At 43.8% G+C, this 23,942-nt stretch overlaps 8 protein-coding genes across 8 annotated transcripts; 4 read left to right on the forward strand and 4 right to left on the reverse strand.

Annotated features, from left to right (window-relative positions):
* Nucleotides 1–3,647: 3,647 nt before the first annotated feature.
* On the reverse strand, nucleotides 3,648–5,729 carry LOC147068645 (uncharacterized). Its single transcript, XM_085951930.1, has one exon. The coding sequence runs from the start codon at nucleotides 5,438–5,440 to the stop codon at nucleotides 3,779–3,781; it is 1,662 nt and encodes a 553-aa protein (XP_085808056.1). The 5' UTR covers nucleotides 5,441–5,729; the 3' UTR covers nucleotides 3,648–3,778.
* A 1,593-nt stretch (nucleotides 5,730–7,322) lies between these two features.
* LOC147068646 (histone H2A) lies at nucleotides 7,323–7,762 on the forward strand. Its single transcript, XM_085951932.1, has one exon. The coding sequence runs from the start codon at nucleotides 7,388–7,390 to the stop codon at nucleotides 7,760–7,762; it is 375 nt and encodes a 124-aa protein (XP_085808058.1). The 5' UTR covers nucleotides 7,323–7,387.
* An 863-nt stretch (nucleotides 7,763–8,625) lies between these two features.
* LOC147068647 (histone H3) lies at nucleotides 8,626–9,036 on the reverse strand. Its single transcript, XM_085951922.1, has one exon. It carries the CDS (start codon nucleotides 9,034–9,036, stop codon nucleotides 8,626–8,628), a length of 411 nt encoding a protein of 136 aa, XP_085808048.1.
* A 512-nt stretch (nucleotides 9,037–9,548) lies between these two features.
* On the forward strand, nucleotides 9,549–9,860 carry LOC147068648 (histone H4). The gene has a single exon (XM_085951923.1). The coding sequence runs from the start codon at nucleotides 9,549–9,551 to the stop codon at nucleotides 9,858–9,860; it is 312 nt and encodes a 103-aa protein (XP_085808049.1).
* Nucleotides 9,861–15,379: 5,519 nt separating this feature from the next.
* Nucleotides 15,380–15,754, reverse strand: LOC147068649 (histone H2B-like). The gene has a single exon (XM_085951924.1). It carries the CDS (start codon nucleotides 15,752–15,754, stop codon nucleotides 15,380–15,382), a length of 375 nt encoding a protein of 124 aa, XP_085808050.1.
* A 310-nt stretch (nucleotides 15,755–16,064) lies between these two features.
* Nucleotides 16,065–16,439, forward strand: LOC147068650 (histone H2A). The gene has a single exon (XM_085951925.1). The coding sequence runs from the start codon at nucleotides 16,065–16,067 to the stop codon at nucleotides 16,437–16,439; it is 375 nt and encodes a 124-aa protein (XP_085808051.1).
* An 863-nt stretch (nucleotides 16,440–17,302) lies between these two features.
* LOC147068651 (histone H3) lies at nucleotides 17,303–17,713 on the reverse strand. Its single transcript, XM_085951926.1, has one exon. It carries the CDS (start codon nucleotides 17,711–17,713, stop codon nucleotides 17,303–17,305), a length of 411 nt encoding a protein of 136 aa, XP_085808052.1.
* Nucleotides 17,714–18,225: 512 nt separating this feature from the next.
* Nucleotides 18,226–18,537, forward strand: LOC147068652 (histone H4). The gene has a single exon (XM_085951927.1). It carries the CDS (start codon nucleotides 18,226–18,228, stop codon nucleotides 18,535–18,537), a length of 312 nt encoding a protein of 103 aa, XP_085808053.1.
* Nucleotides 18,538–23,942: the final 5,405 nt, after the last annotated feature.

Consider the following 23,942-nt stretch of genomic DNA (forward strand, 5'->3'; position numbering starts at 1 on the left):
GGTCTTGAGGAGACTCGGGTGAGGTTTTAAGATCCTCTATATGGCAAGGGGTGTTGTTTTAATAATGAATTTAATTTTAATTTTTAATCTTAGTTAAAAATGAGAAAAAGTTTTTAACTAGTAATGGATATGTTCGTTTAGCATTCTCATTCGAGCCACAGCCCGGACCACCGTCTTCACCGTCCGAGTTATTGCCCATCAGCCGATCATCAACCGCCAAAGGCCAACGGCGGTATTGCCTTCTTGTTTGATTGAAGACGCCAGAGGAGGAGGAGTTTGAGTGTAGCATCGGGACATCGGAATCATGCACGGGGCGGAGTTCATCGTTGAGAGTCCGCCGCGCCAGCTTACGTCCCATCCAGTTTTAGCGGGCTTGCCAGCACGCCATCTCAGGAGGCCAGTCATGCTCGTTCCGAGGCATACACCACACCAGTCCAAGCGAGTGAAGTCGAAGAAAGAAGAATAGAAAAACGATAACCACTCGTTTTGGGATGTTAGGCCCATCATGATTGCTCATCAAAATTTGAGCCGCGGCGGGGTGAAAAACTCCGGGAGTGTTTGTGAGACTCTCCCGGCCAAAAACCCCGCCGCTGTGATTTGTATCTGTAAGCTTTATTATAAAAAGAACAGGTTAGTAAGAAGAAGGAAAAGGTTGCGGTCTATGCTTCGAGAGAGGAGTCATCTAGTACGAGTCTTGGGCTGCTACTCTCTAGTCATCCATCTGTGTGGGCTGTGCCATTTGACGCTCGGCTCAGAGTTTTGAGGGCGGTTCGCGGCAGCTCGAGACGACAGAGAGGGGCAGCTTTGGATCTGTATCTGTAATCATAAGTGGCATTTTTATATTTGTTATATTTATTATCTGTTCCTGCGTCGTAGTTGTTTGTTTTTGTTTTTGTTTATGCTGGGTCCTGCCTTTATTCTCCTAAGGAAGGACCTGGGTCTGTCATGGTCCATGACTGTATTCTCGTCGTAGTCGTTGAGATTTTTGATTATAGCGTTTGGATGATTATCCATTGACGCGTAGAATTTTATCGCTAGTTTTCCTATGTGCTCTTCTAGCGTTTCCATTTCTAGGTCTCTATGTAGTATTTTATTGCGGACGTAGTTTGGGGCGCCTGTAATCGATCTTAGGACTATGTTTTGAACTACTTGCAGCTTCTTGATGAGGTTTGGGCTGCCGTGAGCCCAGATGGGGCAAGCGTAGGTCATGATGGGTCTAATTATTGCTGTATGTAATAGCAGTTTGCCTCTCATGGAGACTTTGCTGCGCCTACCTAGCATTGGGGTTAGTCTGGCTTTTACTATTCTAGCTTCTCTGTCTTTTGAGTTGATGTGTTTAAAGAATGTAAGATTCTTATCTAAGTGAAGTCCTAAGTATTTGACCGTGGTTGACCACGGGATTAGTTTTTTGCTCATGACGAGTTGATTTCTGATTTTGCAGAGCCTATCGCCCCTATGTCTGAAGATAATTGCCTCGCTTTTGCTGGCATTTAGTTTGATGCGCCACTTGTCGCACCATTTAACTATTTGGTTAGCTGCTAGTTGAACTAATTTAGTGGCCTGGTTGAGTTGGATAGATCTAGCTAGTATGGCGGTGTCGTCTGCGTATTGAGCGACTATACAGGATCTTGCGGAGGTATTGCTTGGGATGGGTATGTCTCTGGTGTAGAGGTTGTATAGGATGGGGGCTAGTACCGATCCTTGGGGAACTCCAGCTTTAATGCGTCTGATGGAAGATTTGATTCCGTGGTATTTGATAGAAAATTGTCTTCTGGTTAGGAAAGAGTTTAGGATCTTGATCATCGGCAGTTCTATTTCTGCTCTGGAGAGTTTGACGATCAGTCCCTCGATCCAAACCTTGTCGAAGGCCTTCGCTATGTCCAGGAACAGTCCTGTGGTGAATTTGTGGTGGTTGAGTGCATCTTTGATGTACTCTGTGGTGCGTAACAGCTGGTGGTTCGTGGAGTGGCCTTTTCTAAAACCATGCTGCTCGTCTGGTATGAGTTTTTTCTCATCTATGGTGATTTGAAGTCTGGATTTTATAGCTCTTTCTAGAATTTTACTCATTGTGGGGAGTAAACTAATTGGCCTGTGGTTCTGGGGGAGTTTTAGGTTCTTGCCTGGTTTAGGCAAGAGAATAATGTCAGCATTTTTCCATGAGTCAGGGAAGTACTGCTGTTCTAAGCAGGCGTTGAGTATGTTGGTTAGGTACTCTACGCCAGTGTCTGTGAGATTTTTAAGGGTAAGGTTACTTATCCCGTCTATGCCAGGAGCTTTGCGGTTTCTTAGTCGCTTAATTAAACATTCAGTTTCGTCTATTGTGACGGCTACCATTGGTGGCGGTGGAGGACTAGGTGTGGCATTGACTATGGCTCTGGCTTCTCTGTTGATTGACTTTATGTGTCTTCTTTTATCTCTGTATTGAGTGTCTGAATCTGAATCTGTGTCTGTGTCAGAGTATGTTTCTGTATCCGAGTCTGATTCTGCTATCGGGTTTGGAGTGAATTGATCTTCTATGCTGTCCGCAAACAGCTCGCACTTGTCTCGGGTAGTATAGACTGGGCCTCTTGGGCCGTCTAGTGGCGTAATGGGACATTTTTTGACCCGCAGGATTTTAGTTAGTGACCAGTAAGGGTGGCTGCCCTTCACTAGGTCTTCTAGTTTTTTTACCCAAGTTTCCTCGGAAAAGCGTCTGATTTCTTTTCTGACTTTCTTCTTCAGCTCTTTGGCTTTAGAGATGGCAGCAGGATCGCCCGTTTCCTGACCGAGTTTTCTATTTCTGTTTCTCTCCGTTATGAGGAGTCTAATCGGTTTTGGTAGGTCGAGTCTGTGTTTGAGGTCTGGGCTAATGGGGGTTGAGGCTGCTTTGAGAGCCTCTTGTATAGTAGTCGTTAGATCGGCTATTGCGGAGTCTATTTCTATTTCGTCTGTGAGAAGTGTGCGGGGTGTGAGATGTTCCTCCATATAGGCACCGAAATCTTCCCATGATACTTTGTATCTGGTGGAGTCGGGCAGTGTGGCAAAGGGGTCTACTGGGTCTCCCAGGTACAGTAGAACGGGTTTGTGGTCTGAGTTAAGCTCGTCTAGTGCTCGGATAATTGGGATGTAGCTAGTGTTCCTGAGGATAGCGAAGTCTAAGACGTTAAAAGGTCTATATAAGGTGCGTATGGTGGTCTCTGAGGGAGCCACTACGATTGATTGGGTGTCCTGAGTGAACTGAAAGATGTTATTGCCTTTATAGTCGCTGCGCGGGCAGTTCCATATCCGGTGTTTGGCGTTGAAGTCCCCTGCTATTATCGATGTGGGAAAAAGTGGGTCTAGGAGGTCTTGGAGTTCTTGGGGGGTGGGATCTCTATTAGGTGGAATATATATGGAGGTAAATTGAATGAGACCGTAGTTTTTGGTGTTAACCAGTACTGTGGTCTCCTCTATGTTGGGGGTGAAGGTTGGAGTAGCGAGCGATGGTCGGTTTGAGGGGCAGTGATCAATTTTTGACTTGATGATGACGGCAGTGCCTCCTCCCTTGTTCGCTAGCCTGTCCGTTCTATATATGGAGTAGTTTGGGAAGTTAACTTTATGTTGCGGCTTAAGCCACGTCTCGTTGACTAGAAGGATGTCTATGTCATGCTCTTCGAGGAAGTGGATGATTTCCTTTTTGTCTCTCATGACGAGGCCTCTGGCGTTCCAGAAGGCTATCTGTAGGGATGTGGGTTTGTATTTGTTAGCCATTGGGAATGTGAGAGGGAAGTCGCTGTTGGGAGATGGTTTTATTATCTGCCTATTGTCCTAATGAGGCTAGTGATGCTGTAGCATGCTTGATAAGCTGTTCTAGTGCTTTTATTGTGGATGCCTGTGCGTTATTGTTGTTATTGTATGCTGCTTCTTGATTTTGCATTCTGAATGCAGGTGGCGTTTGTAGCAGAGGCTGCTTTGCCGGGTTAGCCTGACTTAGAGGTGGCCATTGTAGTTTTGTATTTGGTCGTTGTGGTACTGGGGCGGCTCGGTGAGCTTGCCTTTGCCATTGCCATGCAGGGCTTGGACTTTGAAAGTCCGGTCTTGGTGCTTGGTAGGCTGGTCGGTTCCATGTTGGCCTTGATGGGGCTGGTCTATGGGCTTGCATGTTGTTGCGTGGGGGAGGACCATTCCGGGCGAGATTGTGCCCAGGGAAGCGCTGTCCCTGGTTTGGTGGTGCGGGCTTAATGTTTTTGTTGTTTGGGTTGACCGGACAACCCCTGTAGTTAGCCGGGTGAGGGCCTCCGCAATTTGCGCAAGTCGCTGGGCCGGTTTCCCTTGTGCGTTTGCAAGTTTCGGTACGATGGCCTTTGCCGCACTTCACGCACTTGGGAGGTGCGTGGCAGTTTCTATTGGCATGACCAAATTGCTGGCAGTTATGGCATTGGCCTTTTTCTGTCTTTTTTCTAAGAGCTTCGATCTTTATCCTCATTGTGAGCAGGGAGTCCAAGTTATAGATGTTGCGACCAGCGTCGCTTAGCTCCAGTTCTGTGATGATCATTGGGAGTGGGCATTGGTCTTTTCTCCTTTTCATTCTAACCACCCGGCGAACTGGGTATCCGAGATTTTTGAGCTCTTGCTCTATGGTCGATTCTTCGAAAGATTCGCAGATGCCCTTTATTACCACCTTGAGGAGTTTTTCCTCTTGTAGGTCGTAAGTGTGGAAAGCCATTTTTTTGCTGTCTAGCAGATTGGACATTTTTCGGTACGTCTTGGGGTCTGGGAATGTCATTTTGACTTTGTCCTGCATGTTGGTTGCGTCTGTTATTGTCAGCCCGTTTAATTTCGCGTCTATTACCACAGTTGGGAAATTCTCTTTTTGGTGGAGGTAGATCGGCGGGGGGGCTTTAACATATTGGCGATTGTTGCTCGAGGTCGTGGGTGTCGAGGTTTGAGGTAGTGTTTGTGTGATCGGTGTGTGTGCTGGGGGGGGGGTGAGTTTTTGTGGGGGTTTGGAGGAGTTGGTCTGTTTCAGGGGAGTGGTTTGGTGGGTTGGGGGGGAGCTGTTGGTGGAAGTGTCGTCTGTTGCGGAGGAGTTGTGTGTTGATGCTGCTGACGTGGCTGAAGTGTTTGACTCCTTATCTACTTCTTCCTGGATGATACTGATATCCTTGTAACCCTCTTTAATGGTTGGGTCTGTATCCGAATCTGAGTCGGAGTCAATACCTATATTGTCCTGTGTTTTGGGGAGAATCGTCGAGTTTTGCGTTCTAGAACTACTCCTAGTCTGTCTGGCTTTATTGGGTGGGCTGCTTTGTTGGTTCGTAGGGTTTCCGATAGGTTGATTGGGGAACGTATGGTTGTATGAATGTAGTAAAAATCTTAATATGAGCGGGGCAAGAATGCAAGAGCCCTTTAACTTCTCTATTTCTTCCCGGATTTCGGTTGCCGAAAAGTTTTCCACGATGTTGAACTTTTTGGGAGCCATTGTGGGAGGGAAGAGAAAAGAAAGAAAGAAATCTGAATTGTGCAATTCTAATTTGGAAAAACTATATATAGTAGAAAATATATGTAAAGCTATAAGAAAGGATATAAATGTAGGGGAGCAAAATGTAGGGGGGTCTTCAAACTAGTCCTATAAGTCTAGGTTTGAAATTGTGCAATTCTGAATTGCGCAATTCTAATCTGAAAAAACTATATATAGTAGAAAATATATGTAAATCTATAAGAAAGGATATAAATGTAGGGGAGCAAAAATGTAGGGGGGTCTTCAAACTAGTCCTATGAGTCTAGGTTTGAAATTGCGCAATTCTGAATTGCGCAATTCTAATCTGAAAAAACTATATATAGTAGGAAATATATGTAAAGCTATAAGAAAGGATATAAATGTAGGGGAGCAAAATGTAGGGGGGTCTTCAAACTAGTCCTATAAGTCTAGGTTTGAAATTGTGCAATTCTGAGTTGCGCAATTCTAATCTGAAAAAACTATATATAGTAGAAAATGTATGTAAAGCTATAAGAAAGGATATAAATGTAGGAGAGCAAAATGTAGGGGGGTCTTCAAACTAGTCCTACAAGTCTGGGTTTGAAATTGCGCAATTCTGAATTGCGCAATTCTAATTTGAAAAAGAAAAACTATATATAGAAAATTAATATAAGCTATATAAAAATTATGTAAAATATAAAAATATAAATGTAGGTGAGATTTTAGGGGTGTAAGAATAAAAAATTGTAGGAGTCGGTATTGCGCAATGATGGTTGTCGATAGGTAGGGGGGTCTAGCGGTAGGTAGGTGGGGGGGAGAGTGGATGTGTAGTTGGTAGGTAGGTGGAACTTGCTCAAAGGCTGGCTAGTAATTAGGTATGAGACCTTGGGGGCTGGAAAAGGGGTCTCGTCGGCGAGCTAAAATTCTGGGAATCTATCGGTATGTGTTGGCCGGCGGAGAAAAAAGGGTCAAGCGGGGCGACTGAGTCTATTGTTGCAAGAAGCAGGTAGGTGAAGCCTTCGAGCTTTTTGCACGATTGAATGATTTTATGTGGCAAGTAGGTAAAGAATTATCAATGCAAAAATTAAAGTTAGGATGAGATATAGTGAAATACAAAGTGAAATATAGAGAGCAGTATGGAAATAGAGACTTAGCTTTGAGCCTTGAATCCCAGGCGGCGTGATCCGGAGGTCCCGCGAGAACTGTGGCACTTTCTGGCAAGCCGGAACTAGCCGGGAGCACACTTCCGTATTTTGTTTACACTTGGTGATGGTCCCTCCAATTCAGGCTTGGCTTTGGTCAGCCGCTGGACTCGCAGAAAACTCGGGATGAAGCCGGTCGGAACTCGCGATTTGCTCAGCGTATGAAGAGTCTATTTCCGATAATTAATATCGCGGCGTGAGTGATTTTAGGTATTATTATATCTCAGGCGATACACAAGAGATCTCTCGATTGAATAACGATATCAATACGAAAATCCTTCGAGTATACCAGCCGAGAGTCTATGAACGATTTTAATATGGAGAAAAGCGCGGCGCGTAGATCGAATTGGCAACGTAACTTCAGCTGAATATTCTGAAAAGAACTTTCCAGTCTGATAATTCGTGCGGGTTGTGCGTGCGAGAGCGAGGTCTGAGCGATGTAAGAAAGCGGTCGAAAGTAGCAGAGAGCGGTCGGTAGTAGGCGAGAAAGGCGTGCGAACGCGTCGGGTGCCAGTGAGCAAGTGATGCGCCGAAAACATTTTTTTACCGCTTCCCATCACTGTGTAGAGCGAACGGCGCGCGGCTTTGCGAGTCGCGTGATGCGCCGCACATCTCCCGCTGCGGGCGCACCGCAGCACGGCAATACCGCGTGGAAAAAAAATTCTAACAAACTTCACAAAGGACCGTCCGTCGATTCAGGTCGACGCTTCTTTCGCACAGTTAATTTTCAACACTACCCCGTCTCGCCATGTCTGGTCGCGGAAAAGGCGGTAAAGTCAAGGGAAAGGCAAAGTCTCGTTCGAATCGCGCTGGACTCCAGTTCCCCGTCGGTCGCATACACAGGCTCCTGCGCAAGGGAAACTACGCCGAGAGGGTGGGTGCCGGTGCGCCGGTGTACCTGGCCGCCGTCATGGAATACCTCGCCGCCGAAGTACTCGAGTTGGCGGGAAACGCGGCCCGCGACAACAAGAAGACCAGGATTATCCCTCGTCATTTGCAGCTCGCCATCCGCAACGACGAGGAGCTGAACAAGCTGCTCTCCGGCGTCACCATCGCCCAGGGAGGAGTGCTGCCCAACATCCAGGCGGTGCTCTTGCCCAAGAAGACTGAGAAGAAGGCGTAAAAAAAAAAAAAAAAATATAAAGATTACATGCATATTAATCCATCTATCGTCGTACAAAAGGCCCTTTTCAGGGCCGCCATTTTTATTCAAATTCGAGTGGTAGCGTATCCGTGTCGAGCTCGTTATTGTGTTGCTTATAAAATTGATTGAAATAATTAATTATTCATCGACAGTAGGACATTATTGAAATTGTTATTATTATAGGTATTAGCGCAATACAGAGAGTACTGTCCATGTTACAATAAATGTTCTGCAAATTCAATATTTGAAAATACATCTAAAATAAAAAGTAGGTATATAATTTCGTAGTAATTCATGAGGAGATAGAGATGCGTCGATCTCTTGTTTGTTAAGATTGGCGGTTTCAGTAGTTTAAATAGTTTTGTAGGATAATGATTGTGATATATGTACCTATTTATATAGGTGAGGAGCATCTATGTAAGATATGATAAGAGGCTGTTTAATTAATATTATGAGGGTAGATATTATTTGATGAATCTCACCTCGCACGCGTTGCGTTATTATATTATATTATATTATTAGGTGGCATGGCACCTAAGTATATTTTATTTAATATCGACTGTTCAATTGAACAATTACAACAGACGCAAAATTACTTACAAAACTATTTATCCAAAAATAGTGGAAACACGCAGAATGATATTATATTATACTTACTTGGAAAATAGATAGCCAAGTAGGTAGTATAATAATATACTACTATTATTACAGGCACATAACGACCGATCGATCGCTCACGGATGCGTAAACATTCGAATGTCAAAAAATTTGCGGCCCTGAAAAGGGCCTTTTGTGATAGATAGATAGATGGGTATGATAAATATTATTATTTTTTTTAATTTTTAAGCGCGTTCGCCGCGGATTCGTCTCGCCAGCTGGATATCCTTGGGCATGATGGTGACGCGTTTGGCGTGGATGGCGCAAAGGTTCGTGTCCTCGAATAGACCGACGAGGTACGCCTCGCTGGCCTCCTGCAGCGCCATGACGGCGGAGCTCTGGAAGCGCAGATCGGTCTTGAAATCTTGAGCGATCTCGCGCACCAGTCGCTGGAAGGGCAGCTTGCGGATGAGGAGCTCAGTGCTCTTCTGATAGCGACGGATCTCACGGAGAGCGACCGTACCGGGCCTGTAACGATGGGGCTTCTTCACGCCTCCTGTGGCCGGCGCGCTTTTCCTCGCGGCCTTCGTGGCGAGCTGTTTGCGGGGAGCTTTTCCGCCGGTGGATTTTCGGGCAGTCTGCTTGGTACGAGCCATGTCTTTTTCTTCTTCTTCTTCAAAGTAGTAGGTTCTGAAACGAGCGTTCAACGAGGAGTGCGCGCGCGAGCCTACTCGGTGACTTATATAGAGAGATCCGCTCGCTGCGATTGGTCGACGCGGTCGCCTTCGGCGGAACAGTGGGGGGTGATCACTTTCGTCGGCGTATCGTTTTGAGGTCGAAATATTGCCTGAAAGTTCATTTTTTTTTTAAATATCCTTTTTTATTCTATTCCGCAATTATTATTAATAGCCGTTATCTTTATTGCGCACTCGCTTTGCGCGAAATGCGCAGCACTGGGCGTGGTTGCGCCGCGGCGCGCCAGAGCGAGACGCACTCGCCCGCGCCTTGAATTCGCAAGGAAGAGGGAGCGAGACGTCGCATACGCGCGTCTATAAAAAGAGACGTCAGAAAATTAAAAGATTCATAATTCGTCTGGCGGCCGCAGTGAGCGCATCGCATCGCATCGTTTCGATTTTTGACATCATCCACTTTTTGACACGCATACAAGATGACCGGTCGCGGTAAAGGAGGAAAGGGATTGGGAAAAGGTGGCGCCAAGCGTCACAGGAAGGTTCTTCGCGATAACATCCAGGGCATCACGAAGCCTGCGATCCGTCGTCTGGCACGTCGCGGCGGAGTCAAGCGCATATCTGGCTTGATTTACGAAGAGACCCGAGGAGTCCTGAAGGTGTTCCTCGAGAACGTCATCAGGGACGCCGTCACCTACACGGAGCACGCGAAGAGGAAGACCGTCACCGCCATGGACGTCGTGTACGCCCTGAAGAGACAGGGTCGCACCCTGTACGGTTTCGGCGGCTAAGCTGGCCAATACGATACGATACCATCTCGTCTTGATACAATACAGACTGACTACTACAATATAATGATGGATGAGTGGGTTGGTTTTAATGCTATGCCCGCTTAACTATTATTATGTGAATATATCTATCTACTCGCATACAAACGGCCCTTTTCAGGGCCACCATGTCTATTTCGTTCGATCCGTTTGCATTCGTATAGTATCGCAGTAATAATGCATGCAGTGGTGTGTGCATAGAAGGGTGGAGGTGAAATACAATTTATTTTATACGTTTCTGAACTGAAAATATGTTTGATTTGCTTAGGTTAGGTTTGATTTTGACAGGTTAGATTTGATTTGATTAAGTTAGGTTAGATTTGGTAATGTATTCGTCGCCACTATTAAATATAATCTAAACACACGATTAAGACAATTATACTAATAATATTTTAATTGATTAATAATGTCAATAAATAACCATCGAACACTGTAATTTTGATAAATTTTGAAAATTTCGATATCCATTTTAAAAAACCGACTTAGGGTTTTCAAAGTATTAATAATATTACAATTAATATTTCGAATCGTAATAAAAAGGGTACCAATTTAAGTACCTACTTTTGTAAAAGTTAAATGAAGGAATTTCGAAAATGGAAATTCTGATAATGTAAGTCTAAGGACTCGGTTGCTTTCCTAATTTACAAATAAGAATTGTTCTTTAGATCTGTCAATTAACTTTGCAAACAAATTTGTCAATTAATTTTATTTTGAAAATAATCAACGAAACATTTTACGAAAAACATCTGATACTAAGGAAAGTGACAGATAGTCAGCTGTCTTTGACGTTTATGTAAATATTTACGAAAATAAATTCGATTTGAAAGTCAATCGGATAATTAATAGCCTAGACACCAACCTATTACTAAGGTGGTGATTCTAAATAATATAAAGTTAAATAATATTGATTAAGTGTATTCCAAAAGTGTCAATCAAGAACATTAGTTGATCACCCTCTCCCCGAATAGGACCGAGCTAGCCAAACGAAGGTTCTTAATCGGTCCGAGGGCAGGACCGGTTGAAGATGAAGTACCTTTGAGACTATTCCAGGACTGGGGTATCGTCATTAGGTTTGATTTGGTTAGGTTAGGTTATTAGGTTAGGTTTGATTTGATTAGGTTAGGTTTGATTTGATTGAGTTAGGTTTGATTTGATTAGGTTAGGTTTGATTTGGTCAGGTTAGGTTTGATTTGATTAGCTTAGGTTTGATTTGATTAAGTTAGGTTTGATTTGATTAGGTTAGGTTTGATTTGGTTAGGTTAGGTTAGGTTAGGTTATTAGGTTAGGTTTGATTTGATTAGGTTAGGTTTGATTTGATTAAGTTAGGTTTGATTTGGTTAGGTTAGGTTAGGTTATTAGGTTAGGTTTGATTTGATTAGGTTAGGTTTGATTTGATTGAGTTAGGTTTGATTTGATTTGATTAGGTTAGGTTTGATTTGGTTAGGTTAGGTTAGGTTAGGTTATTAGGTTAGGTTTGATTTGATCAGGTTAGGTTTGATTTGATTGGGTTAGGTTTGATTTGATTAGGTTAGGTTTGATTTGATTGAGTTAGGTTTGATTTGATTAAGTTAGGTTTGATTTGATTAGGTTAGGTTTGATTTGGTTAGGTTAGGTTATTAGGTTAGGTTAGGTTTGATTTGGTTAGGTTAGGTTAGGTTATTAGGTTAGGTTAGGTTTGATTTGGTTAGGTTAGGTAAACCTAACCTAACCAAATCAAACCTAACCTAATCAAATCAAACCTAACTTAATCAAATCAAACCTAACCTAACCTAACCTAACCTAATCAAATCAAACCTAACCTAACCAAAACAAACGTAACCTAATCAAATCAAACCTAACCTGATCAAATCAAACCTAACCTAATCAAATCAAACCTAACCTGATCAAATCAAACCTAACCTGTTCACATCAAACCTAACTTAATCAAATCAAACCTAACTTAATCAAATTAAACCTAACCTAATCAAATCAAACCTAACCTGATCAAATCAAACCTAACCTGTTCACATCAAACCTAACTTAATCAAATCAAACCTAACTTAATCAAATTAAACCTAACCTAATCAAATCAAACCTAACCTGATCAAATCAAACCTAACCTGTTCACATCAAACCTAACTTAATCAAATCAAACCTAACTTAATCAAATTAAACCTAACCTAATCAAATCAAACCTAACCTGATCAAATCAAACCTAACCTGTTCACATCAAACCTAACCTAATCAAATCAAACCTAACTTAATCAAATTAAACCTAACCTAATCAAATCAAACCTAACCTGATCAAATCAAACCTAACCTGTTCACATCAAACCTAACTTAATCAAATCAAACCTAACTCAGTCAAATCAAACCTAACCTAATCAAATCAAATCAAACCTAACCTAACCAAAACAAACCTAACCTAATCAAATCAAACCTAACCTAATCAAATCAAACCTAACTTAATCAAATTAAACCTAACCTAATCAAATCAAACCTAACCTGATCAAATCAAACCTAACCTGTTCACATCAAACCTAACTTAATCAAATCAAACCTAACTCAGTCAAATCAAACCTAACCAAATCAAAAAAAAAAAAAAAAAAATGAATTTAGTGTTAATTTTAAATTTTAGCTAGGTGAGTGAGTATTCGTCTTGACATAAGACAATGTAATAATATTATGCAATTTACGTATGGAGTACCTATACGAATTGAATAAAGAAATAACGACGTATCTACGTGTTCGATATCAGTCGACACCTGAATTGTGTTGGTAGCCCTGAAAAGGGCTTTTGTTTCAATAAAATGCGAGCGAGCGCGTATTATTCATCTCCATCTCTATCCTCATTCATCTCGTCTATTGTCGTCGTCGTCATCCACCCGAGATACCCCCCTTCCCGGGCTGCCGTCGTCGCATCATCGTCATCGTGATGATTAGATTAGATTCGATCGCGGCTTCTTACTTCTTCGCAGCGGCTTTCTTCGCGGCGGGCTTCTTCGCAGCGGCCTTCTTGGGCTTAGGCGCCTTCGGCTTCTTGGTGGGCGGCTTGGCTGACTTCTTCGCCTTGGTGGGGGTCTTGGGCTTGGCGGCCTTCTTGGCGGCGGGGGCGGCCTTCTTGGGGGAGGCGGCTTTCTTGGCGGCTGCGGCCGATCTGGCCGCGGTTTCGAGAGGAGCCGACGACTTTCTCATGGCGGTCGCGGGCTTCTTCTTTGCGGCTGCGGCCGAAGACTTGCCTCCGCCGGCCGCGGCGCCCTTCTTCTCCTTGGATGAGGCAGGGCGCGATTTCTTCGCGGCGGGCTTCTTGCCAGAGGCGGAGCCGCCCGCAGATTTGGCCTTGCCGGCTTCCAGTTTGAACGAACCGGAGGCCCCCTTGCCTTTGGTCTGCACTAGGGCGCCGGATTCGACGGCACCCTTCAGGTATTTCTTGATGAATGGCGCCAGCTTGTCGGCGTCCACCTTGTAGTTGGCCGAGATGTATTTTTTGATCGCCTGCAGGGAGGATCCGGCGCGCTCTTTCAGCTCTTTGATGGCGCTGTTGACCATCTCAGAGGTCTTGGGATGCGTCGGCTTGACCTTGGGCTTCTTCGCGGCTTTGCCTGCTGCCGATTTCTTCGCGGGGGTAGAGGGCACCGGCGAAGCGGTGACGGGTGCTGCTGTATCTGCCATCTTTGCGTTATTCGATTGATTGAATAGTAGAATGAAATATAATATTAAATTATATTATATTATATCGCGGCGTATATTCTGCTTGCTATCTATCTGTACGATGCGCTAGAGTGAAACGACTCGAACGGCTCGCGGATTGTATACGGCGAGAGCGAGACGGGTGCCGCAGTACCGATGTGCGAACGCCGCTCTCAGAGATGACGTTCGTCTAGATCGGCGATTTTAGTCACGAATTGCACCGGCATTTTTGCTTCGATCTCTCGATATTTTTCAATTTTTCGCAGCCGCCGCCCTAGCGAGGGGGTTCAGGGGTGGGCGGTTGCGCCGCCCACCGATCTGTCTGTCGTTTCAAAGCGGGCGAATGGTCGCGAGTCTGTTCTCGGGCTCGCGGGATGCGTTTCAAATTGGAATTGTGTCCGCGCGCGCACATAACGTGTCGGGAAAATGGCCGTAGATTCGTTAAAAATTATCAGATTCCGACGATCGAGCCTTCGTCCGGCGCGTCGATATACCTTCTCGCGTTTGCAATCGGCCGCGGGCCCCTGGCGCCCCCGCGGGCGTCGCGATCCGCCCCCGAGTCGGCCGGAGTTAGCACAAGACGATCGCGGCATACAAACATTACTGTATCGGGCGAAGACGACGGCGGCGGCCCCGCGGTGCTCGATGCAGTCGGCGGTGTTCACGAAGTTCTGCAGCAGGCGAGCAGACGGACGATGGTGCACGGTATCACGGTGCACGACGGTGAAGAAGGAAGCACGACACGAGAATAGAATGTTCAATTCGAATAATTAGTTACCTAACGATAGATTGCGATAGGTACGGCGCGATCGGTCGCTCGCTCGCTCACTGCGCCTCCCTCCCTCCCGCGATAGATAGATAGATAGATGGATGGATGGATAGTGTGAAGCGAAATATCGTAAATAAATAAATAGTTAGTTAGTTAATTAAATATGATAATATGATATAATATTATGGGTGCGTTTAATATGACCGATGCGAAGCATACATACGACAGAAATATGAGAGTAGAAAACCATAGCAACCCATAATCATCAACAACAACCGACAACAAAAATGTCATTATTTGTTACTATCAAGTACCTATATGAAATCAAATATAAAGACATTGGAAGGATCACTCTAAGATATCGATCGGGGATTCGGAATAAACTATTCCCTATTCCCTATTCCCGAATCCGTGTGTCATGTACGTATGTAACATATAATCTATCGTACAATGCAAAATTATCCGATTCGCATTATTTATGTATCGCAGATCGCATATCGAAGGATCGATGAAATAACAAACAGATGTGTAATATCATGTTATGTAGGTACCTAAATCTAATGTGATGTTTTCTTTTTCAGATGCACGCACGCACGCACGCACGCATGCATTCCATGCACCTAAGATGTATGGATAATATTATTAATAGTATAATGATGACTTATTGTTGTATATTACTGAATAATAATAAAATTATTCACAGATACATCGATTCTTATTATTTTCCTATCATATCATCCTTCGTGGCGGGCTCAGTTAGTTATCTAGTCTAGTTTATAATAATACGGTGTGTTGGATAGTGATATAATAATAATTATAAGCGTAGATACAAGATAATTATTGTAACAAATATTCGTATTATTATTACAATAGGTGGGCGGTCAGTCGATTTATTTATTTATTTTTCCTGCCTGGCATAAATATTGATAGCGAAACATGCGATTCGATCAATTCGATTTGAAAATATTGGCGGCCCTTAAAAGGGCCTTTGCTGATGGGTTTTTGTTTTTCTTTCTTCTTTCTTCTTTCTTCATTTTCATCGACTTCACTTGGAGCTGGTGTATTTGGTGACTGCCTTTGTTCCTTCGCTGACGGCGTGCTTGGCGAGCTCTCCGGGCAGAAGGAGCCTGACGGCGGTCTGGATCTCCCTGCTGGTGATGGTGGAGCGCTTGTTGTAGTGGGCGAGGCGCGACGCTTCGGCGGCGATCCTCTCGAAGATGTCGTTGACGAAGCTGTTCATGATGCTCATCGCCTTACTGGAGATTCCGGTGTCGGGGTGCACCTGCTTGAGCACCTTGTAGATGTAGATTGCGTAACTCTCCTTCCTCCTCCTCTTTGTCTTCTTCTTGTCTCCCTTGGAGATGTTCTTCTGGGCTTTGCCGGATTTCTTGGCGGCCTTTCCGCTAGTCTTGGGCGGCATGATGATCGGCGACGGGTATTACGATAACGATAGATAGATTAGGTAGGTGTGTGCGGTGTCAATCGGCGGCGGTGGCTCGAGTGAGAATGCGCCGAAAACATTTTTTTACCGCTTCCCATCACTGTGTAGAGCGAACGGCGCGCGGCTTTGCGAGTCGCGTGATGCGCCGCACATCTCCCGCTGCGGGCGCACCGCAGCACGGCAATACCGCGTGGAAAAAAAATTCTAACAAACTTCACAAAGGACCGTCCGTCGATTCAGGTCGACGCTTCTTTCGCACAGTTAATTTTCAACACTACCCCGTCTCGCCATGTCTGGTCGCGGAAAAGGCGGTAAAGTCAAGGGAAAGGCAAAGTCTCGTTCGAATCGCGCTGGACTCCAGTTCCCCGTCGGTCGCATACACAGGCTCCTGCGCAAGGGAAACTACGCCGAGAGGGTGGGTGCCGGTGCGCCGGTGTACCTGGCCGCCGTCATGGAATACCTCGCCGCCGAAGTACTCGAGTTGGCGGGAAACGCGGCCCGCGACAACAAGAAGACCAGGATTATCCCTCGTCATTTGCAGCTCGCCATCCGCAACGACGAGGAGCTGAACAAGCTGCTCTCCGGCGTCACCATCGCCCAGGGAGGAGTGCTGCCCAACATCCAGGCGGTGCTCTTGCCCAAGAAGACTGAGAAGAAGGCGTAAAAAAAAAAAAAAAAATATAAAGATTACATGCATATTAATCCATCTATCGTCGTACAAAAGGCCCTTTTCAGGGCCGCCATTTTTATTCAAATTCGAGTGGTAGCGTATCCGTGTCGAGCTCGTTATTGTGTTGCTTATAAAATTGATTGAAATAATTAATTATTCATCGACAGTAGGACATTATTGAAATTGTTATTATTATAGGTATTAGCGCAATACAGAGAGTACTGTCCATGTTACAATAAATGTTCTGCAAATTCAATATTTGAAAATACATCTAAAATAAAAAGTAGGTATATAATTTCGTAGTAATTCATGAGGAGATAGAGATGCGTCGATCTCTTGTTTGTTAAGATTGGCGGTTTCAGTAGTTTAAATAGTTTTGTAGGATAATGATTGTGATATATGTACCTATTTATATAGGTGAGGAGCATCTATGTAAGATATGATAAGAGGCTGTTTAATTAATATTATGAGGGTAGATATTATTTGATGAATCTCACCTCGCACGCGTTGCGTTATTATATTATATTATATTATTAGGTGGCATGGCACCTAAGTATATTTTATTTAATATCGACTGTTCAATTGAACAATTACAACAGACGCAAAATTACTTACAAAACTATTTATCCAAAAATAGTGGAAACACGCAGAATGATATTATATTATACTTACTTGGAAAATAGATAGCCAAGTAGGTAGTATAATAATATACTACTATTATTACAGGCACATAACGACCGATCGATCGCTCACGGATGCGTAAACATTCGAATGTCAAAAAATTTGCGGCCCTGAAAAGGGCCTTTTGTGATAGATAGATAGATGGGTATGATAAATATTATTATTTTTTTTAATTTTTAAGCGCGTTCGCCGCGGATTCGTCTCGCCAGCTGGATATCCTTGGGCATGATGGTGACGCGTTTGGCGTGGATGGCGCAAAGGTTCGTGTCCTCGAATAGACCGACGAGGTACGCCTCGCTGGCCTCCTGCAGCGCCATGACGGCGGAGCTCTGGAAGCGCAGATCGGTCTTGAAATCTTGAGCGATCTCGCGCACCAGTCGCTGGAAGGGCAGCTTGCGGATGAGGAGCTCAGTGCTCTTCTGATAGCGACGGATCTCACGGAGAGCGACCGTACCGGGCCTGTAACGATGGGGCTTCTTCACGCCTCCTGTGGCCGGCGCGCTTTTCCTCGCGGCCTTCGTGGCGAGCTGTTTGCGGGGAGCTTTTCCGCCGGTGGATTTTCGGGCAGTCTGCTTGGTACGAGCCATGTCTTTTTCTTCTTCTTCTTCAAAGTAGTAGGTTCTGAAACGAGCGTTCAACGAGGAGTGCGCGCGCGAGCCTACTCGGTGACTTATATAGAGAGATCCGCTCGCTGCGATTGGTCGACGCGGTCGCCTTCGGCGGAACAGTGGGGGGTGATCACTTTCGTCGGCGTATCGTTTTGAGGTCGAAATATTGCCTGAAAGTTCATTTTTTTTTTAAATATCCTTTTTTATTCTATTCCGCAATTATTATTAATAGCCGTTATCTTTATTGCGCACTCGCTTTGCGCGAAATGCGCAGCACTGGGCGTGGTTGCGCCGCGGCGCGCCAGAGCGAGACGCACTCGCCCGCGCCTTGAATTCGCAAGGAAGAGGGAGCGAGACGTCGCATACGCGCGTCTATAAAAAGAGACGTCAGAAAATTAAAAGATTCATAATTCGTCTGGCGGCCGCAGTGAGCGCATCGCATCGCATCGTTTCGATTTTTGACATCATCCACTTTTTGACACGCATACAAGATGACCGGTCGCGGTAAAGGAGGAAAGGGATTGGGAAAAGGTGGCGCCAAGCGTCACAGGAAGGTTCTTCGCGATAACATCCAGGGCATCACGAAGCCTGCGATCCGTCGTCTGGCACGTCGCGGCGGAGTCAAGCGCATATCTGGCTTGATTTACGAAGAGACCCGAGGAGTCCTGAAGGTGTTCCTCGAGAACGTCATCAGGGACGCCGTCACCTACACGGAGCACGCGAAGAGGAAGACCGTCACCGCCATGGACGTCGTGTACGCCCTGAAGAGACAGGGTCGCACCCTGTACGGTTTCGGCGGCTAAGCTGGCCAATACGATACGATACCATCTCGTCTTGATACAATACAGACTGACTACTACAATATAATGATGGATGAGTGGGTTGGTTTTAATGCTATGCCCGCTTAACTATTATTATGTGAATATATCTATCTACTCGCATACAAACGGCCCTTTTCAGGGCCACCATGTCTATTTCGTTCGATCCGTTTGCATTCGTATAGTATCGCAGTAATAATGCATGCAGTGGTGTGTGCATAGAAGGGTGGAGGTGAAATACAATTTATTTTATACGTTTCTGAACTGAAAATATGTTTGATTTGCTTAGGTTAGGTTTGATTTTGACAGGTTAGATTTGATTTGATTAAGTTAGGTTAGATTTGGTAATGTATTCGTCGCCACTATTAAATATAATCTAAACACACGATTAAGACAATTATACTAATAATATTTTAATTGATTAATAATGTCAATAAATAACCATCGAACACTGTAATTTTGATAAATTTTGAAAATTTCGATATCCATTTTAAAAAACCGACTTAGGGTTTTCAAAGTATTAATAATATTACAATTAATATTTCGAATCGTAATAAAAAGGGTACCAATTTAAGTACCTACTTTTGTAAAAGTTAAATGAAGGAATTTCGAAAATGGAAATTCTGATAATGTAAGTCTAAGGACTCGGTTGCTTTCCTAATTTACAAATAAGAATTGTTCTTTAGATCTGTCAATTAACTTTGCAAACAAATTTGTCAATTAATTTTATTTTGAAAATAATCAACGAAACATTTTACGAAAAACATCTGATACTAAGGAAAGTGACAGATAGTCAGCTGTCTTTGACGTTTATGTAAATATTTACGAAAATAAATTCGATTTGAAAGTCAATCGGATAATTAATAGCCTAGACACCAACCTATTACTAAGGTGGTGATTCTAAATAATATAAAGTTAAATAATATTGATTAAGTGTATTCCAAAAGTGTCAATCAAGAACATTAGTTGATCACCCTCTCCCCGAATAGGACCGAGCTAGCCAAACGAAGGTTCTTAATCGGTCCGAGGGCAGGACCGGTTGAAGATGAAGTACCTTTGAGACTATTCCAGGACTGGGGTATCGTCATTAGGTTTGATTTGGTTAGGTTAGGTTATTAGGTTAGGTTTGATTTGATTAGGTTAGGTTTGATTTGATTGAGTTAGGTTTGATTTGATTAGGTTAGGTTTGATTTGGTCAGGTTAGGTTTGATTTGATTAGCTTAGGTTTGATTTGATTAAGTTAGGTTTGATTTGATTAGGTTAGGTTTGATTTGGTTAGGTTAGGTTAGGTTAGGTTATTAGGTTAGGTTTGATTTGATTAGGTTAGGTTTGATTTGATTAAGTTAGGTTTGATTTGGTTAGGTTAGGTTAGGTTATTAGGTTAGGTTTGATTTGATTAGGTTAGGTTTGATTTGATTGAGTTAGGTTTGATTTGATTTGATTAGGTTAGGTTTGATTTGGTTAGGTTAGGTTAGGTTAGGTTATTAGGTTAGGTTTGATTTGATCAGGTTAGGTTTGATTTGATTGGGTTAGGTTTGATTTGATTAGGTTAGGTTTGATTTGATTGAGTTAGGTTTGATTTGATTAAGTTAGGTTTGATTTGATTAGGTTAGGTTTGATTTGGTTAGGTTAGGTTATTAGGTTAGGTTAGGTTTGATTTGGTTAGGTTAGGTTAGGTTATTAGGTTAGGTTAGGTTTGATTTGGTTAGGTTAGGTAAACCTAACCTAACCAAATCAAACCTAACCTAATCAAATCAAACCTAACTTAATCAAATCAAACCTAACCTAACCTAACCTAACCTAATCAAATCAAACCTAACCTAACCAAAACAAACGTAACCTAATCAAATCAAACCTAACCTGATCAAATCAAACCTAACCTAATCAAATCAAACCTAACCTGATCAAATCAAACCTAACCTGTTCACATCAAACCTAACTTAATCAAATCAAACCTAACTTAATCAAATTAAACCTAACCTAATCAAATCAAACCTAACCTGATCAAATCAAACCTAACCTGTTCACATCAAACCTAACTTAATCAAATCAAACCTAACTTAATCAAATTAAACCTAACCTAATCAAATCAAACCTAACCTGATCAAATCAAACCTAACCTGTTCACATCAAACCTAACTTAATCAAATCAAACCTAACTTAATCAAATTAAACCTAACCTAATCAAATCAAACCTAACCTGATCAAATCAAACCTAACCTGTTCACATCAAACCTAACCTAATCAAATCAAACCTAACTTAATCAAATTAAACCTAACCTAATCAAATCAAACCTAACCTGATCAAATCAAACCTAACCTGTTCACATCAAACCTAACTTAATCAAATCAAACCTAACTCAGTCAAATCAAACCTAACCTAATCAAATCAAATCAAACCTAACCTAACCAAAACAAACCTAACCTAATCAAATCAAACCTAACCTAATCAAATCAAACCTAACTTAATCAAATTAAACCTAACCTAATCAAATCAAACCTAACCTGATCAAATCAAACCTAACCTGTTCACATCAAACCTAACTTAATCAAATCAAACCTAACTCAGTCAAATCAAACCTAACCAAATCAAAAAAAAAAAAAAAAAAATGAATTTAGTGTTAATTTTAAATTTTAGCTAGGTGAGTGAGTATTCGTCTTGACATAAGACAATGTAATAATATTATGCAATTTACGTATGGAGTACCTATACGAATTGAATAAAGAAATAACGACGTATCTACGTGTTCGATATCAGTCGACACCTGAATTGTGTTGGTAGCCCTGAAAAGGGCTTTTGTTTCAATAAAATGCGAGCGAGCGCGTATTATTCATCTCCATCTCTATCCTCATTCATCTCGTCTATTGTCGTCGTCGTCATCCACCCGAGATACCCCCCTTCCCGGGCTGCCGTCGTCGCATCATCGTCATCGTGATGATTAGATTAGATTCGATCGCGGCTTCTTACTTCTTCGCAGCGGCTTTCTTCGCGGCGGGCTTCTTCGCAGCGGCCTTCTTGGGCTTAGGCGCCTTCGGCTTCTTGGTGGGCGGCTTGGCTGACTTCTTCGCCTTGGTGGGGGTCTTGGGCTTGGCGGCCTTCTTGGCGGCGGGGGCGGCCTTCTTGGGGGAGGCGGCTTTCTTGGCGGCTGCGGCCGATCTGGCCGCGGTTTCGAGAGGAGCCGACGACTTTCTCATGGCGGTCGCGGGCTTCTTCTTTGCGGCTGCGGCCGAAGACTTGCCTCCGCCGGCCGCGGCGCCCTTCTTCTCCTTGGATGAGGCAGGGCGCGATTTCTTCGCGGCGGGCTTCTTGCCAGAGGCGGAGCCGCCCGCAGATTTGGCCTTGCCGGCTTCCAGTTTGAACGAACCGGAGGCCCCCTTGCCTTTGGTCTGCACTAGGGCGCCGGATTCGACGGCACCCTTCAGGTATTTCTTGATGAATGGCGCCAGCTTGTCGGCGTCCACCTTGTAGTTGGCCGAGATGTATTTTTTGATCGCCTGCAGGGAGGATCCGGCGCGCTCTTTCAGCTCTTTGATGGCGCTGTTGACCATCTCAGAGGTCTTGGGATGCGTCGGCTTGACCTTGGGCTTCTTCGCGGCTTTGCCTGCTGCCGATTTCTTCGCGGGGGTAGAGGGCACCGGCGAAGCGGTGACGGGTGCTGCTGTATCTGCCATCTTTGCGTTATTCGATTGATTGAATAGTAGAATGAAATATAATATTAAATTATATTATATTATATCGCGGCGTATATTCTGCTTGCTATCTATCTGTACGATGCGCTAGAGTGAAACGACTCGAACGGCTCGCGGATTGTATACGGCGAGAGCGAGACGGGTGCCGCAGTACCGATGTGCGAACGCCGCTCTCAGAGATGACGTTCGTCTAGATCGGCGATTTTAGTCACGAATTGCACCGGCATTTTTGCTTCGATCTCTCGATATTTTTCAATTTTTCGCAGCCGCCGCCCTAGCGAGGGGGTTCAGGGGTGGGCGGTTGCGCCGCCCACCGATCTGTCTGTCGTTTCAAAGCGGGCGAATGGTCGCGAGTCTGTTCTCGGGCTCGCGGGATGCGTTTCAAATTGGAATTGTGTCCGCGCGCGCACATAACGTGTCGGGAAAATGGCCGTAGATTCGTTAAAAATTATCAGATTCCGACGATCGAGCCTTCGTCCGGCGCGTCGATATACCTTCTCGCGTTTGCAATCGGCCGCGGGCCCCTGGCGCCCCCGCGGGCGTCGCGATCCGCCCCCGAGTCGGCCGGAGTTAGCACAAGACGATCGCGGCATACAAACATTACTGTATCGGGCGAAGACGACGGCGGCGGCCCCGCGGTGCTCGATGCAGTCGGCGGTGTTCACGAAGTTCTGCAGCAGGCGAGCAGACGGACGATGGTGCACGGTATCACGGTGCACGACGGTGAAGAAGGAAGCACGACACGAGAATAGAATGTTCAATTCGAATAATTAGTTACCTAACGATAGATTGCGATAGGTACGGCGCGATCGGTCGCTCGCTCGCTCACTGCGCCTCCCTCCCTCCCGCGATAGATAGATAGATAGATGGATGGATGGATAGTGTGAAGCGAAATATCGTAAATAAATAAATAGTTAGTTAGTTAATTAAATATGATAATATGATATAATATTATGGGTGCGTTTAATATGACCGATGCGAAGCATACATACGACAGAAATATGAGAGTAGAAAACCATAGCAACCCATAATCATCAACAACAACCGACAACAAAAATGTCATTATTTGTTACTATCAAGTACCTATATGAAATCAAATATAAAGACATTGGAAGGATCACTCTAAGATATCGATCGGGGATTCGGAATAAACTATTCCCTATTCCCTATTCCCGAATCCGTGTGTCATGTACGTATGTAACATATAATCTATCGTACAATGCAAAATTATCCGATTCGCATTATTTATGTATCGCAGATCGCATATCGAAGGATCGATGAAATAACAAACAGATGTGTAATATCATGTTATGTAGGTACCTAAATCTAATGTGATGTTTTCTTTTTCAGATGCACGCACGCACGCACGCACGCATGCATTCCATGCACCTAAGATGTATGGATAATATTATTAATAGTATAATGATGACTTATTGTTGTATATTACTGAATAATAATAAAATTATTCACAGATACATCGATTCTTATTATTTTCCTATCATATCATCCTTCGTGGCGGGCTCAGTTAGTTATCTAGTCTAGTTTATAATAATACGGTGTGTTGGATAGTGATATAATAATAATTATAAGCGTAGATACAAGATAATTATTGTAACAAATATTCGTATTATTATTACAATAGGTGGGCGGTCAGTCGATTTATTTATTTATTTTTCCTGCCTGGCATAAATATTGATAGC

This window comes from Rhyacophila brunnea, unplaced genomic scaffold (genome assembly GCF_057557595.1).
Source record: "Rhyacophila brunnea isolate RB1 unplaced genomic scaffold, BYU_Rbru_1.0 scaffold_298, whole genome shotgun sequence".
NCBI lineage: Eukaryota > Metazoa > Arthropoda > Insecta > Trichoptera > Rhyacophilidae > Rhyacophila > Rhyacophila brunnea.

Excerpts from the sequence above, each read along its gene's own strand:
- LOC147068645 (XM_085951930.1), bottom strand. The coding sequence starts at position 5,440 with ATGGCTCCCAAAAAGTTCAACATCGTGGAAAACTTTTCGGCAACCGAA.
- LOC147068646 (XM_085951932.1), top strand. The coding sequence starts at position 7,388 with ATGTCTGGTCGCGGAAAAGGCGGTAAAGTCAAGGGAAAGGCAAAGTCT.
- LOC147068647 (XM_085951922.1), bottom strand. The coding sequence starts at position 9,036 with ATGGCTCGTACCAAGCAGACTGCCCGAAAATCCACCGGCGGAAAAGCT.
- LOC147068648 (XM_085951923.1), top strand. The coding sequence starts at position 9,549 with ATGACCGGTCGCGGTAAAGGAGGAAAGGGATTGGGAAAAGGTGGCGCC.
- LOC147068649 (XM_085951924.1), bottom strand. The coding sequence starts at position 15,754 with ATGCCGCCCAAGACTAGCGGAAAGGCCGCCAAGAAATCCGGCAAAGCC.
- LOC147068650 (XM_085951925.1), top strand. The coding sequence starts at position 16,065 with ATGTCTGGTCGCGGAAAAGGCGGTAAAGTCAAGGGAAAGGCAAAGTCT.
- LOC147068651 (XM_085951926.1), bottom strand. The coding sequence starts at position 17,713 with ATGGCTCGTACCAAGCAGACTGCCCGAAAATCCACCGGCGGAAAAGCT.
- LOC147068652 (XM_085951927.1), top strand. The coding sequence starts at position 18,226 with ATGACCGGTCGCGGTAAAGGAGGAAAGGGATTGGGAAAAGGTGGCGCC.